The sequence below is a fragment of the Humulus lupulus genome, chromosome 3 (genome assembly GCF_963169125.1).
Source record: "Humulus lupulus chromosome 3, drHumLupu1.1, whole genome shotgun sequence".
Taxonomy (NCBI): domain Eukaryota; kingdom Viridiplantae; phylum Streptophyta; class Magnoliopsida; order Rosales; family Cannabaceae; genus Humulus; species Humulus lupulus.
The window spans coordinates 10,754,733-10,769,421 of record NC_084795.1 but is presented as its reverse complement, the minus strand read 5'-3'; the positions used below and the strand labels follow the sequence as shown (position 1 = coordinate 10,769,421).

The 14,689-nt window shown below is 37.8% G+C and overlaps 2 protein-coding genes across 4 annotated transcripts; one reads left to right on the top strand and one right to left on the bottom strand.

Annotated features, from left to right (window-relative positions):
• Positions 1 to 1,304: 1,304 nt before the first annotated feature.
• On the top strand, positions 1,305 to 4,196 carry LOC133822070 (uncharacterized). The gene is made up of 7 exons (XM_062254277.1): positions 1,305 to 1,649; positions 1,752 to 1,832; positions 1,914 to 2,090; positions 2,175 to 2,345; positions 2,521 to 2,733; positions 2,828 to 2,916; positions 3,147 to 4,196. Exons 1-7 carry the CDS (start codon positions 1,565 to 1,567, stop codon positions 3,927 to 3,929), a joined length of 1,599 nt encoding a protein of 532 aa, XP_062110261.1. The 5' UTR covers positions 1,305 to 1,564; the 3' UTR covers positions 3,930 to 4,196.
• A 180-nt stretch (positions 4,197 to 4,376) lies between these two features.
• LOC133822071 (uncharacterized) lies at positions 4,377 to 6,698 on the bottom strand. 3 transcript variants are annotated; one of them, XM_062254280.1, is made up of 6 exons: positions 6,540 to 6,698; positions 6,257 to 6,427; positions 5,989 to 6,153; positions 5,685 to 5,891; positions 5,235 to 5,332; positions 4,377 to 5,117 (listed from the first exon to the last, which is right to left on the bottom strand). In XM_062254280.1, exons 1-6 carry the CDS (start codon positions 6,592 to 6,594, stop codon positions 4,560 to 4,562), a joined length of 1,254 nt encoding a protein of 417 aa, XP_062110264.1. In that variant the 5' UTR covers positions 6,595 to 6,698; the 3' UTR covers positions 4,377 to 4,559. The 3 variants fall into 3 exon arrangements, with proteins under 3 accessions (XP_062110264.1, XP_062110262.1, XP_062110263.1); XM_062254278.1 differs by having other exon boundaries at positions 6,257 to 6,436; positions 6,540 to 6,697; XM_062254279.1 differs by having other exon boundaries at positions 6,257 to 6,433; positions 6,540 to 6,690.
• Between the last annotated feature and the right edge of the window lie 7,991 nt (positions 6,699 to 14,689).

Below are 14,689 nucleotides of genomic sequence, written 5' to 3'. Positions count from 1 at the left end.
AATATACAAAAAAATATTTTATTTTTTATTGTTAAAAAAAGTAAATAAAAAGAGTAATATAGTTAGATATTAATTGTTAACTAATAAATTAGTATCAATATAGTAAATAAAAAAGTATCATTTATTATTGGGTCAAATTTGACTCATGCTGTGCCATATTTGACACAATTTTTAATAGGGTTTATCTTTTTTTAGATCTTGTGTTTTGTCTCATTATCTGTTTTGATCCTGTGTTTTGACAAATTACTTTTTGGACCCTATGTTTTGTAAAATGGTTAAAATAGAACCATAAACCTGATTTTGGTCAATGTTTTCTCAACTAAAATCACAAATAATTTACCAAACTAACAATTCAGAACAAAAATAAAATTATTCTGCTTAAAAACTATATTATTATATTCAATTTTTTCTTCATCAAAATTGAGTTTAGAGTTCTATTTTAACTATTTTACAAAACATAAAGTCCAAAAAGTAATTTGTCAAAACACAGAATCCAAACAGATAATGAGATGAAACATAAAGCCCAAAAAATATAAAGATTTTTTAATATGTGTCAAATTTAACATATTTTTTAAAATATGGTTGGAGTTATACTTTGTTAAAATATGATAAATATATCAACGTACTACTTTTTTGTAATCTATCAATTATAGATGCTCTCGTTCTCTCTCTCTGACAAATTAATAATTAATGACCTAAAAATATTGTCATTTACCGCTGATGTCCTTGTTAGTAGTCCTATTTTAGACTAGTCAAGTAGTCATTTATAACTAATGCATGCATGTTTTAGTGTTCTTCTTCGTAAATAATAATAGACAAAATCTCACAAAGTTAAATCACCTATTATAGATCTTAATTATTTTTTTTAATTCAGGTAACATGTGGGTTTCTGGTTAAACTATCTACTCATTATTAAACAAATAAATAAAGAAAAAACATTTGTAACGGTAATAAATACAGTGACTATAAAGAAAACACTTCTAGACATGGTGAGGATTTAGGTGGAGAATAAATGTGGTGTGAATCTGAATGTTTTTTTTTATAATTTTTGTAGTTAATAAATAAATAATTTAATTAATTAAAAAGCTGAAAATGTGGTTTTTTTTAGAGAGAGATAAAAAAAGACAATAAAAAAGCTTTATGATTCTCTCTCTCTCTTGTGGGGCTCTGGAATCAATCTCAAAACCAGTCACTCAGCTCAAATTTTTTTATTATTATTTTCATTAATTTTTTAATGTAAATTTTTTCACAGAGAGAAAGAGGAGAGCTTTATTGTTCCCTTACTTTCCCATTCCCTTTTCCTTCCCTTTGTCTCTTTCGACTTTTTTATTTCCATTCCATTCCACTCCACACTCACTGCGCTCTCAAAGTGAAGGCTAAAAAGCCAGTGGTTTTGCCGAAACTCAAAAACCCCACCACATTCACACTCATTGATACCATCTCACCATTCATATTCTCCCAACTTTGGCAAAAACCCAGACAGAGTTAGGGCTCCTTGTAATGCCGGCAGCTTGAATATCGTCTTCCCCGGGTGTTTTTGGGGTTCATTTTGAAGTTATAAGTGATGGGTCACTACGAGTTGGTTCTGGGTTTCACTCTTTTGGTTTTATTTGGAGGTGTCTCCTCTGCCTCGACTAATGTACCAGCTAGTAAGTGAGCTTGAAAATGTTCTTACTTGTTTTACACCCTTTATGATCTGGTTTTTGGTTTTTGGAGCTTTTTTATTCATCTACTCTTGATTGCATTTTCAGAGATCGTTACTGGGTTTGTGTCAAATGCGTTGTCTATGGCCATGAAATCTATATGGTCACTCAAAACAACAACAAAAACAGGTATAGATCTCTACTGATGTATACATTTTCTTCTTCTTCCAAGATTTTCTCTTCCTCTTTATTTATTCTTATCTTTTGCAGCGACTACTGGTCGTCCGTTGATGAAGTTTGAGAGTGGATATAATGTGGAGACAGTGTTCGATGGAAGCAAGCTTGGGATCGAGCCTTACTCTGTTGAAGTTTTACCAAACGGGGAGCTTTTGATTCTAGACTCTGCCAATAGTAACCTTTATAGGATCTCTTCTTCTCTTTCTCTTTGTAAGTGGATTTGAGTTAATTGGTTGGATAATTGTTCTTTAGCTTTCATGTTGATGATTTGGAGCATCATTTGGAACACTGTAGATAGCAGACCAAGGCTGGTAGCAGGATCTGCTGAAGGGTACTCTGGACATGTGGATGGGAAGTCCAGAGAGGCCAAAATGAATCATCCAAAGGGTCTTACAGTTGATGACAGAGGCAACATTTATATTGCAGACACTGCGAATATGGCAATCAGGAAGCTTAGTGATGCTGGTAATTTCTATCGACATTTGTTACTTGTGTTTGTGTCCTCTGCCAATTGGGTTTTGTTTATTATTTTCTAACCTTTAAGGTAACAATAGCTGTTTGAAGCAAGTTGCTCGAAATTAAGAATTGGAAAGTTTAATTTGGTATAGTCAATATGAATGAAATTGTGTGCTGTTACTAGGTGTTACAACGATTGCTGGTGGGAAATGGGGTCGTGGTGGAGGTCATGTTGATGGACCAAGCGAAGATGCAAAGTTCTCTGATGATTTTGATGTGGTTTACATTGGGAGCAGTTGCTCATTACTTGTAATAGACAGAGGAAATCGAGCTATCAGGGAGATCCAGCTCCATTTCGATGACTGTGCATATCAATATGGAACTGGTTTTCCTCTTGGTATACACTATTATCCAGCCAGATTTTTTTTTCTCAAATCAATTTTTTTTTTTTTTTGCACAAAATTTCTAGGTGCTTATTTTTCTAGTTGCAGGGATTGCAATGCTGCTTGGTGCTGGCTTCTTTGGTTACATGTTGGCATTACTGCAACGCCGTGTGGGTACAATTGTCTCTTCACAGAATGTGAGTACTTTATCCAAAGTATTTTTCAACTTTCATTGTCTGAAATTAGGAGAAAATAATTATGGCGAGGGTTTCATAAAACCGCCTTTTGTTATTAGGTATTGTAACATGTGGGGATGAATTTTCTTGTAAAGAGGGCAACAAAATGTATTAGCAGAAGTCAAAATTTCTTTGATTTCATTTGGTAGAGTGCAACATTCTTTTACATATGTATTTTATTGGTTCTGCAGGATCTCGGCCCTGAGAATACAAGCTTTACAGCAAGTGCATATCAGAAGCCTCCAAAATCAGCCAGGCCACCTTTAATCCCCACAGAAGATGAGCCGGAGAAACAAGAAGAGGGGTTCTTTGGATCCCTTGGAAGGCTTTTGGTTAACACTGGAACATCAGGAATGGAAATTTTGGGTGCAGTCTTCCCTGGCTTTCGGAGAAAACCTTTGGACTATCAATATCAAAATCTACAACAGCAAAAGCATTCAAATACGTGGCCTGTACAAGAAAGTTTCATCATACCAGATGAGGATGAGCCTCCTTCCATTGAAACAAGAACCCCTACCCCTAGGAAAACATACGCTTTCATGGCCAAGGATGCTGAAAAGCTGCAGCAGTTGCGACAGAGCCGAGCCTTCTACAATGGTTGGGATGATGACCTTCAGCAGCAGAAGCAGCAGCCGCAGCCGCAGCAGCTTCAGCATCAGCAGCAGCCGCAGCAGCTTCAGCATCAGCAGCAGCAGCAGCAGCTTCAGCAGCAGCAGCAGCTTCAGCAGCAGCTTCAGCATCAGCATCAGCTTCAGCAGCAGCAGCATCATAACATGTATCACTCATCTGCTCCACATACCTACTATGAGCAACACGAGGAAAAAACCAACGAAGTTGTTTTTGGGGCAGTTCAGGAGCATGACCGAAGGCGCCAAGCGGTGATCATTAAGCCAGTTGACTATGGGGCTCCCATGTATGATCATCACAACATTCGATCTAGAATCAATTCCGTTGGCTACAACTACGGCAAATGAATGATATATATATACGTAATAGAAATTATTAGTTTTGACTTATTTTGGAGCACATAGTATAAAATCAAAATTTATGGTCTTAGCTCATATGTAGTATTGATCATGGGTTCTCTGGAGATGTAGAGGCCATGTCTATTGGGGGTGTGAGGTATACTGAATCTGGTCAATGTAATCAAGGCCGTTATTCAAATATTGGTTCAGCACATAACTGCTATTAAAAAAATTCTGGGCCGCCCTCTTGTTTGAATGTAATTTCTCTTCTCTGTTCGCTCCTGAAGAAAGTGATAAAGAAAGAAAAAAGCTCAATATGTTTGAAAGAGCCTAGTTGATGATAGGGTGATAGCGATCAAGATCTCATACCTAATATTTAATGGATCGTTGTTTACTTAAGCGCCACTTTTGTTTTAAGTCAACATCAGCAGAAGTTGTTTTCTTTTCTACTACAAATTTGGTTAATTAGAAGTAAATTTCTTGTACCAACCAAGTACACTTCAAGGTAATTCAGACAGTGACTGACAAGAAAGCAGGACAGTACACATACAAGTGCGACTATTTACAAACCTAATAAGTTTAACATAGAAAAGTCAATGCAACAAGAAGTAGAGCAGCGCTTTCAAAGTTTCAACTACTTCATCTCCTTTTGATGAGACCGGAGTTGCCATACATAGTTGCGTCTATCAGGGTAGGTTCTTTAGCCTTTTCTACAAAATGCATAATGTTAGTGTTCATCATATTGTCTATCTTCCCTTCTCCAGAGCAGTCAGACCTAACAGCATCACGCCTCTCCTGATATTCTTCTCTTTGCTCAACCATTCCGGGACACGCAAGGTTCGATAACTCAGAGCTTTCATCAAAACTTATCAAATCCTTCAGTTGACTGGCATACTTTTGTGACTTCATTATCTCCCTACTGCTACTGCTACTACTCTTACTACTACTACCAACATTGTCACTACCAAGCAATGGCCCATGTTCCTTTGGGGAAACTTGGGGCACTAGATAATCAATTCTAAATAAAAGAGATATATGAGATAGGCTCAGCCAAAAGAGCCTTTCCAAGAGCGAGCAAACTAAAGAGAAGCTAGCAGTTGCGCTTCTGATGGCGAAGCAGAGTATCTGAACTTGCTTCTCCAGATGGGTTAGGCAAAGCTTCCATGTCCTGCTGAAATTGCGCATCCCCATGCCTCCCTGTCTACAAACGAAGGTGCCACAGTTCTTTTTTTATGCAGGTATGCAAATTTTCTTATAGATTACATACAAAAGAAAACAAATTATCATTACATGAAAGTGCAAGAAGAAACTTACATGAGGGAGGATATAAGGCCTGAGTGCAAACCCACCAGCAAACCCAAGTATACATGCAACTCCCACTGCCACACTCCAAATCGAAACTGCTCCCACACCTGTGAAGAAATCCACCAGCAAACCCAAGTATACATGCTGAAAATACTATAATTTACTTGAAAAAAATTAACAAGTAAAAGTAACATTTATGGTCACACAGAGCTACTATCATATCTAAGGATCATGAAGCGATCTTATGGTAGGTTCAAACGACCATCTTTCACTCTGAGCGGGCATTATAGTCGCTTGAACACTCTGTAAATTCCATTAAAAAAATGACATTTTGGCGAATTCTTTTGTAGTATTATATTAGTAGAAGACATTTTTTCCCTCCATATTTGCAATTTTTTAAATTAAAAGTCATGCTTGAAACAAGAGCCAGTAACCACTTAAACAAGAAAAAAGCCTCACCGGAACTGGAACCAGACCCTGAATCCCTCCGGCAATCCTCAGCCTTAAGATCAATCTGCCTCACCAGTTGATTCCCGTGGTCAGAGACCAGTAGAGCACAAATCTCCGGCACAAAAACAAGCTCAAAATCATTTGAGAAAGTTGCGTTTGATACTGGTCCATCTTTATGGCCCACTTTCTTGTTCACACCAGCAATTGTAGTCACGCCTGCACAAATTAAACTCCAACCAATTTTCACTTTCTCCCTCATCAAAATCAGTCAACCTATGACGTTATAAACGGAGATATATGAAAAGTTTTGAACCTGAATCAGTGATCTTTCTAACCACGTTGTTGCTTTTATCAGCAACGTAAACATTCCCTTTCAAATCTATCGCAAAACTCCGAGGCTTACTAAACTGGGCCGTGCCCGGTTCACCATCTACATACCCCGCTTCACCGGTTCCAGACAATCGTTTAACCACATTATCTGGTCGATAACAGAATGTTGAAACTTAAACCAGTAAACCCTAAAACCCATTTCCAATAAAAGATTCAAGCTTTACGACAATGGTGATGAATTGGGTCGGTACCTTTAGACATAGGAAACGGTACGCTGTAGAAAGAGCTACCAGTAGAATCGAGTACGACAAAATCGGACGACCCAGGACGAAGGATGATCGAGTATGGACTCATCCCGAGCTTGTGGCCGTCGATCACCGTCTTTACTGTGTACCCGTCTTCGATTACGACGTCGCCGAGCACTGAAACTTCTTGAAAATTGAGGGTTCCAATAAAAAATAAATATTTAATAACCGGAACTTAACAAAAAAAAAATAAATCGGTTTTCACTTGACTTATTTATATGAAATTGACCTTGAATTGAAGCGAAGAGGAAGTAGAGAGGTAGGAACGAGTAAACGGAGGCCATGATCGCACGGTGGTTGGAGCTTACTCACTCTGCAATCAATATTGGAAAGGAAAGGACTGAAGTGAAGCTTGGCTTGGCAGAGAAGGGAACCAACTGATGAAAAGAATGAAAATAGGTCCAACTTTTTTATTAGCTGATTCATCTGGGCCGTTTAATTTTGCTCTCTCGTTTTGGACGTTGGATCAATTTGTCTTGTGCCACCACCTCTTTCTAGTGACTCTTTTTATTTATTTTGAGTAATTTGCCGTGGAAATTTACAACATTTAAAATACTAATCCTTGTTGTTTAACCTTAAAAATATATTTTCTAAACAGTAGTAGGTACCTTATTTAATCAACATTTGGCAGTTTAAGTGACAGTTAACCGTGACTGCCTATGCTGCTAAGAAAAAGTGACTACACAAGCATCATTGTGTCAAAATTTCAATACACTAGACATAAATTTTTTTTGGATATTTAAATAGTATAAACCCAATAACTTTATTATTTTCACCGTTAATTACTCATTTATTTTTAATGAATAAACCACATTTAGCAATGAAACTTGATGGTGATTGGCTCAGTGGAATGAAATGATATGGAATGTGTTGTCACGAGATTTCATCATCGACAAGATAGGAAATACAAACTAGAAAATGAAAACGATAGTGGAGATTATACGTGGTTAGCCTTATTAATTAAGCCTAGTCCATGAATAAGGTAAAGAAATTGCACTGAATCAAGTTCTCTTATAAGTTTGGTAGCATTTTAGCATACACAAACTAGCTTGTCTTCACAATGAGTCCCCAGTCTTATTTATAGGTAGCGTGGGGAGATTAATACCATTTAATCAAGGTTTAGTACATAGAAAAATTCAATTACAGGGTTAATCCTGAGTTACAATAAGAAAAATGAGTAAAGTGGGCTTAAGGTGGCCTACGAGGAGGCATAGACTTGTTTGCCAAGTAAACTTCTCCTTCCGAGCAACTCATTAGAGGCTTCTAGGTCCACGTGCATATGACCACATTCGGGGTAGTGGTGTTAATGTCAGGTGAAGAGTTTTGTGGTATTTTATTTTCTTTGATTGAATATGGCCAAATAGCCTCATATGTATATATATATACAGAACTAATTCTATGAGTCGTGTACAGCAAGAATAACTACATAAATAGCATAACTAAACTAGGAAACAAATAAGCTAAGTTAGGAAACAATATCAATGTTACAACTCATCTTGAGAGGTCAATGCCTAGATAATATTATGGAGTAATAAAAGAGATATGCAACTAATACTCCCCCTCAAGTTGGAGCATGATGATTGCAAATGCCCAACTTGCGAAGAAGGTGAGAAAATCGTGCTGTACCGAGAGCTTTTGTCAAAATATCAGCTAGTTGTGCACCAGTCCGAATATGAGATGTAGAAATTGTTCCATCTTGCAATGCATCGCGAACAAAGTGACAATCCATCTCTATATGTTTTGTTCTTTCATGAAAAACTAGATTAGCCGCTATGTGAAGAGTAGCTTGACTATCACAAAACAATCACATGGGATGCGTATGTTGGATCCCAAAACAAGCCAAAAGAGATTTCAATCATTTTAACTCACATGTAGTAGTGGCCATAGACTGATACTCGGCTTCCACAGAAGATCGGGAAACAGTTGGCTGTTTTTTCGTTTTCCAAGAGATAGGAGAAGAACCTAATAAAATAAAGTAACCAGCCAAGGATTTACGAGTCAGAGGGCGACTTGCCCAATCGCTATCACATAAGGCATAGAGTTGGAAATCACTATCCCCGCGCAGCAGAATTCCCTGTCCAGGACAACCTTTTAAATACCGCAAAACTCTCAAAGTTGCGTCCCAATGTTCAACACGAGGATCTCCCATAAACTCAGCTAAAATATGTACAGAATAACATAATTCAGGTTGTGTAATTGTTGAGTAGATTAGATGCCCGACAAGTCGTCGATACTTCTCTGGATCCTCAAAGACAACACCATTGATAGTGGCAAGATGGTGGTTATGTTCCATGGGTGTAGAAACAGGTCGAGCTCCAAGTAAACCAGCCTCACTTATAATGTCAAGAATGTATTTGCATTGTGAAAGAAACAAACCATCCGCCCCACGTGCCACTTCGATGCTGAGAAAATACTTGAGAATGCCCAAGTCTTTCATATGAAATCTCTCACTCAGTTGTTGCTTGAATTTCGTGATTGCCAAAGAAGAAGAACCGGTGATTATAATGACATCCACATACACAAGAACATGTAAAGCAAAATCACCCTTGGAATAGCTAAACAATGAGTAATCAGCATAAGATTGTTGAAAGCCAATATTCTTCAAAGCAGTTGAAAGCTTAGCAAACCAATTCCAAGGTGCTTGTCGTAGTCCATACAATGACTTACGTAATCGACACACCTTACTTGAAGCATTAGAATTAAAACCAGGAGGTAGTTGCATGTATACTTCTTCATCAAGGTCTCCATGCATAAAGGCATTATGCACATCCATCTGATGTAGCTCCCACTTTCGTGCTACTGCTATAGCTAAAAATGTGCGAATGGTGACCATTTTAGCTACAGGGGCAAATGTTTCATTGAAGTCAATACCGGCAACTTGTCGATTTCCATACACTACTAGGCGTGCCTTTAATCGTTCAACCGTACCATCAGATCGATACTTGATTTTATAGACCCACTTACACCCGATTGCTTTCTTCCCTAGGGGTAGGTACTCTAAAGTCCAGGTTTTGTTACGCTCAAGTGCAGCTATTTCTTCCTGCATTGCTTTTCGCCAACCGGGATCCTTAACAGCTTCTTTAAAAGATGTGGGTTCGGTGCTTGCAGTAATTGCTGCCAAAAAACGAGTATGTCTCACATTTATCACAATTTACATAATAAGCAATGGGAAATGGAGTACCTGAGGACTTTGACGGAGCATTGATAGGTGATGTGACAGGGTTTATTACTTGAACTGTGTCGGTGATGAAGTCTTTGAGTTTACTAGAAGGTCTCTTGATTCGATGTCCGCGACCAGTTTCCTGTGGAACAATATCTTCATTAATCACAACCTCCCCAGTAGCCGAAGTGGTACCAATCACATCCTCACTACCCACACCCGTAAGCGGTGGGATTAATTATTCATTCCCAGCGTCAATATCGTCGACCCCAACTGATTGTCCCTCACTCCCCCTTGGAAGGGAAGTATCCTCATACGGAGTGCCATGGTCATAATACTTCTTACTTTGGAATACATCATCATCGGTATTATGTAAAGAGATGTCACTGGCAAAAGGAAATTGATGTTCACAAAAAACATCACGAGAGATAAAAAAACACCTTTTGTTCTAAGTCATACAAACGCCACCCCTTTTTACCGAATGGATACCCCACAAATATACATCGACGAGAGCGAGTGCCAAATTTATCCTTGATACGAGGTTGATTTTAACAAAACAAAGACAACCGAAGACTCGAAGGGCATCATATTTAGGAGGTGAACCAAAGAGAATTTCATGTGGTGTTTTGTTATTGAGCAATGGAGTAGGAGTTCGATTGATGACATAGGCAGCCGTCATGACACTTTCCCCCCAAAAGGAAATAGGAAGACCAGCTTGAAAAAGTAATGCCCAAGCCACATTAAGAATATGCCTATGTTTACGTTCTACCCTTCCATTTTGTTGTGGAGTGTCGACACAAGAAGTGTGATGTAAAATACCATTATCAGCATAAAACCGATGAATACATGTAAATTCCTTGCCATTATCACTTCGTAGAATTTTAATATGTTTGTGAAATTGAGTTTGAACCATTTTGCAAAAATCCTTAATAAGTTGAGGCACCTCAGATTTTGAAGACATCAAATAAACCCATACCGCACGAGAATAGTCATCAACAATAGTTAAAAAATAATGAGCACCGGAACTAGCAGGCAAAGTATATGCACCCCATATATCATAATGAATTAAATCAAAAACCTCTTTTGCTCGACTTTGACTAAAAGGAAACATGTTTCTAGTTTGCTTAGCTCTTAAACAAATATCACAAGGTTCATGAATAACGGGAACATCTTTATTGCCATTATTACTAATAATATGTGGTAAAAGAAAATCTACTTTGCGAGAAGGGTGTCCCAGCCTTTGATGCCACAAGTCACGTTTATCGCCAACAGTTGCTTGATAAGCCTGAAGTTGTCGCGTAGGACGAAACCAATAAACCCCATCACATTGTTCACCCGCTCCAATTAGAGTCCTCAAAGTACGGTCCTGTATGACGCAAAGCTTATTATTAAAAGTGATAGTATAAGAGAGGTTGGCAAGCAAGTGTGACACTGATAACAAATTACAAGTAAGATCTGGGACATATAATATATTAGTGAGCACCATATTTGGGCTCAAAGTAATCGTGCCTTCTTTAGTAGCAATGGTGTGCATCCCATTAGGCAGCCTAACGAAAGTAGGAGAAACATCAATCAATTGGCTAAATAATTTAGCGTTACCAGTCTTGTGATTCGAGCATCCGTTATCGATGATCCATTGAGCGAAAGAATCAAACTTACCACTCAACTTTTCAGTTGAAGAAGACTACCTTTTTGAAGTATTGAGCATATTCACAAGTGTAGCCTTGATAAATGAGTTTTAGACTCATTTATCTATGGGATTTTTTAGGAAAAATATTAGGTGTTTGTTTTGTTTTGTTCTATTTTACGTTTGTTTTTGTATGTTTTTCAGGTGTCGAAGGACTTAGGTGATTTAGGTGTGGAAACATGGTGGAAACATAGACAAAAAGTGATGGAAAATGTGTTTCAGAGTACTTCCTGCGACCGCAGGAAGTGTGTCTTGCGGCCTCAACTTCAGAGGAGTTTTGCATTTCTAGAGCATTCCTGCGACCGCAGGAATGACATCCTGCGACCGCAGGAATGACATCCTGCGACCGCAGGTTATGTCTGAAAAATAGAAAAACGCAGATTTTTAATTAAGGGCATTTTAGTCATTTCATGTTTAACAAAACACTAATTATGTTTAAAGGACGATAAATGAGAGGGAAGGAGGCACTTTTTGATATCTGGACTGAGAGAGGAGGCTAATGAGGCTTTTGGATTGATCATCTAGAGTTCTTTTCTTTTCTTTTCTTTTTTAGTTTTAGTTTATGTTAATTTCATGTTTATGGATTTCTTACTGATAAACATGAACTAAATTTCTGTTTAGGTTTTCTAATTGACTCTCTTGAAACTCTATTATGATTTAATGCATTTATCTATTTCTTCTTCATCTGAAATCTATTCAATTTGTGTTTATTGTTTATGTAATTGATTGATCACCTTTTACATATGAATTATGAATTTGAATCAGAATCAAAATCTGAAAAGTGAGATTTGAATATGCTAAAATTGAATAGACATAGATTTCAATTTAAAACAAGAGTATCAAATTGGTTTATGTGATTTATGGCTGGATTCATTGCTTCCTATTGTTTGAATTGACCATAGAAATATAGGGAATTCACATTAGGTCGAGTTTTCTATTTCTTAATTCGAATAGTTAACACTTTTGCATGCCTATCATTTCAGTGAGAAGAATTTCAGTAATAATTAAATTAAAGAATAATAGAGTGGATAGTAGAGAAAATTAGAATTCTTAATTATTTTACAGTGAATTTAATCCTTGTGTTCTTGATATTATTTGATTTCTGCAATTTTTATTTAATTCTGTTTTCTTGTTTTAAAAATTCACAAATCTATTTTTCATTAGTCAAATAGAAACCAAAAATTAATTATTTGGTAATTGATAAATCAGTCTTCGTGGGACGATACTCGTTCTTATCGAGATTTATTACAAATTGCGATTACGTATACTTGCGTAGCTTAATTTTCGCAACAAGCCCACTGTGCATCGGAAAGACCAGGAAGACCACGACGATCGTTCTCATCTACGGATGTCGGAGCATCAGACTTCAAGGTGGTTGCGGCATGTGCGACTTGCCCACGACCACCTCTCCCCGCATTCTTTCCTCCACCTCGCCCAGACCTGTCGCCACCACGACCTTGCCCGCCATTAGCGCGGTTCTCAGAATACCACCAATCTGAGAACCCAATCAGCTAAAAACAATTTTCTTTTGTGTGTCCAGGCTTGGTGCAATGAGAGCAAACACCATTGGGTCGAGGATTATCATTCCAGCCCCTAGCAGCCCCTTGCGCCTCAAAGCCAACAACATCAAAAAGAGTGTCTTGGGTTTGAGATACAGTTTGATGACGTTCTTCAGTCACGACTTTAGCAAAAGTAGTGTTTAAGTTCGGCAAAGGCTCCATCATCAAAATGTGCGAAACAACAGGGCCATAAAGAGCGAAATCCAAACCAGCAAGAAAGTCATGTACTTTTTCATTCTCCTTCTCTTGAGCAAATGCAGGAGCAACAACACAAGTGCATTTCGGAACAGTAGAATATCCCGCAAGTTCATCCCATATTTTCCGCAAATCATTGTAGTAAGTCACAACCGAGTGCCCACGCTGTTTGCAAGCACCCAAAAGAATCTTTAACTCATGGATTCTCGAACCGTTTCCTATCGAGAAACGTTGTTGGAGATCATCCCACGTGTCCTTAACATCGTCAGGTTGGGGAACGGAAGAGCAGAGGCTTGGATCTAGAGTATTATGAATCCATCCAACGAGTGTGGAATTTACCGTCACCCATAATGGCTCTTCTGGAGTGCCGGCCTTTGGTTTCGTCACGATTCCATCAAGGAAGCCGAGCTTATTCTTTGCACAAAAATTATTGCGCATCGAACGAACCCATTCATTGTAGTTATCACCACGTAACACAATAGGACATATTATGAGTTGTGGTCCGTCGGAGGGATGAAGGTAGTACGATGATGTGAAATCGAGAGGTTTGGTGGTCTTGTCATCACCCATGGTGAGATGTCGATAATCAGATTTCGTTGGAAAAAATTGAAGATTTTAATCGGAAAAAAAAAAAATTGGCGTCGATGGTACTTGGTCTGATACCATGAAGAGTTTTGTGGTATTTTATTTTCTCTTATTGAATATGGCCAAATAGCCTCATATATAAACAGAACTAATTCTATGAGTCGTGTACAACAAGAATAACTACATAAATAGCATAACTAAACTAGAAAACAAATAAGCTAAGTTAGGAAACAATATCAATGTTACAACTCATCTTGAGAGGTCAATGCCTAGAGAATATTATGGAGTAATAACAGAGATATGCAACTAATATCAGGCAGCACACCACCGATTCCCAAGGGTGATCCTGATCTTTTGACATTGTTCTTTGTCGGTTGTACAGAGGGGACACCCACCTTCCTAGCCAACCACCATTTATGTCAGTAGTAGGTGGGCATGCAGATGAAGGTGGTCCCTCGCTTCTCTCAAGAAGGAAATGTCTTGTTCAGACTTCGTCTCTTGGACTTCTCTCTTAGGATGGGACACTTGAGACCCTCGACGATTCTCGGATACTTCCCCGTTGTTTCATAAAGTTGGAGTTGGCCAAGTATAGTTCATACTGACTAGCTCCTCGCTAAGCATCAGGGCTTGACATGTGTCGAGGAGGTCACATGCTTTACAGGTAGTTGCATGTGTTTGGCTATTCAAAGGAAATGTCTTTCTTCTTTGTTCTTATTTCATTTTGCAATCTTTATTTGCTTGTATTATTTTGTTCTTGAGTTGTATCTTTTTTTATGTATATCATCTTCTATTTCTATTTACTTGTATTATTTATGCTTTGAATTGTATCTTTCTTTTTCTACATCTTTCTATTTATTTGTACATTTTACAATAAAGTTGTAATACTTATTTCATCTATCACATTGTCCATTATATCTTTTTGTCTAAAGTTGTACTTGATTTTTACTATTTCCATTGGAACAATACTATTTTCTCTAACACGACTGGAATAATAATTCCTACACAAGTGATGGAATAAGGGTTACTATAGAAAGGCATTCCAAGAGTTTTCATGACAAATCAAACAATGGAATTAAATGTATGATTCCATTCACATGTTGATCCAGGCCAACCAAACAAGCTTACAAGAACAATCCTTGTAACAAACCAAACTTGATGGTAATATGAGAAGAACCCCACCTTGACCGAGCTTC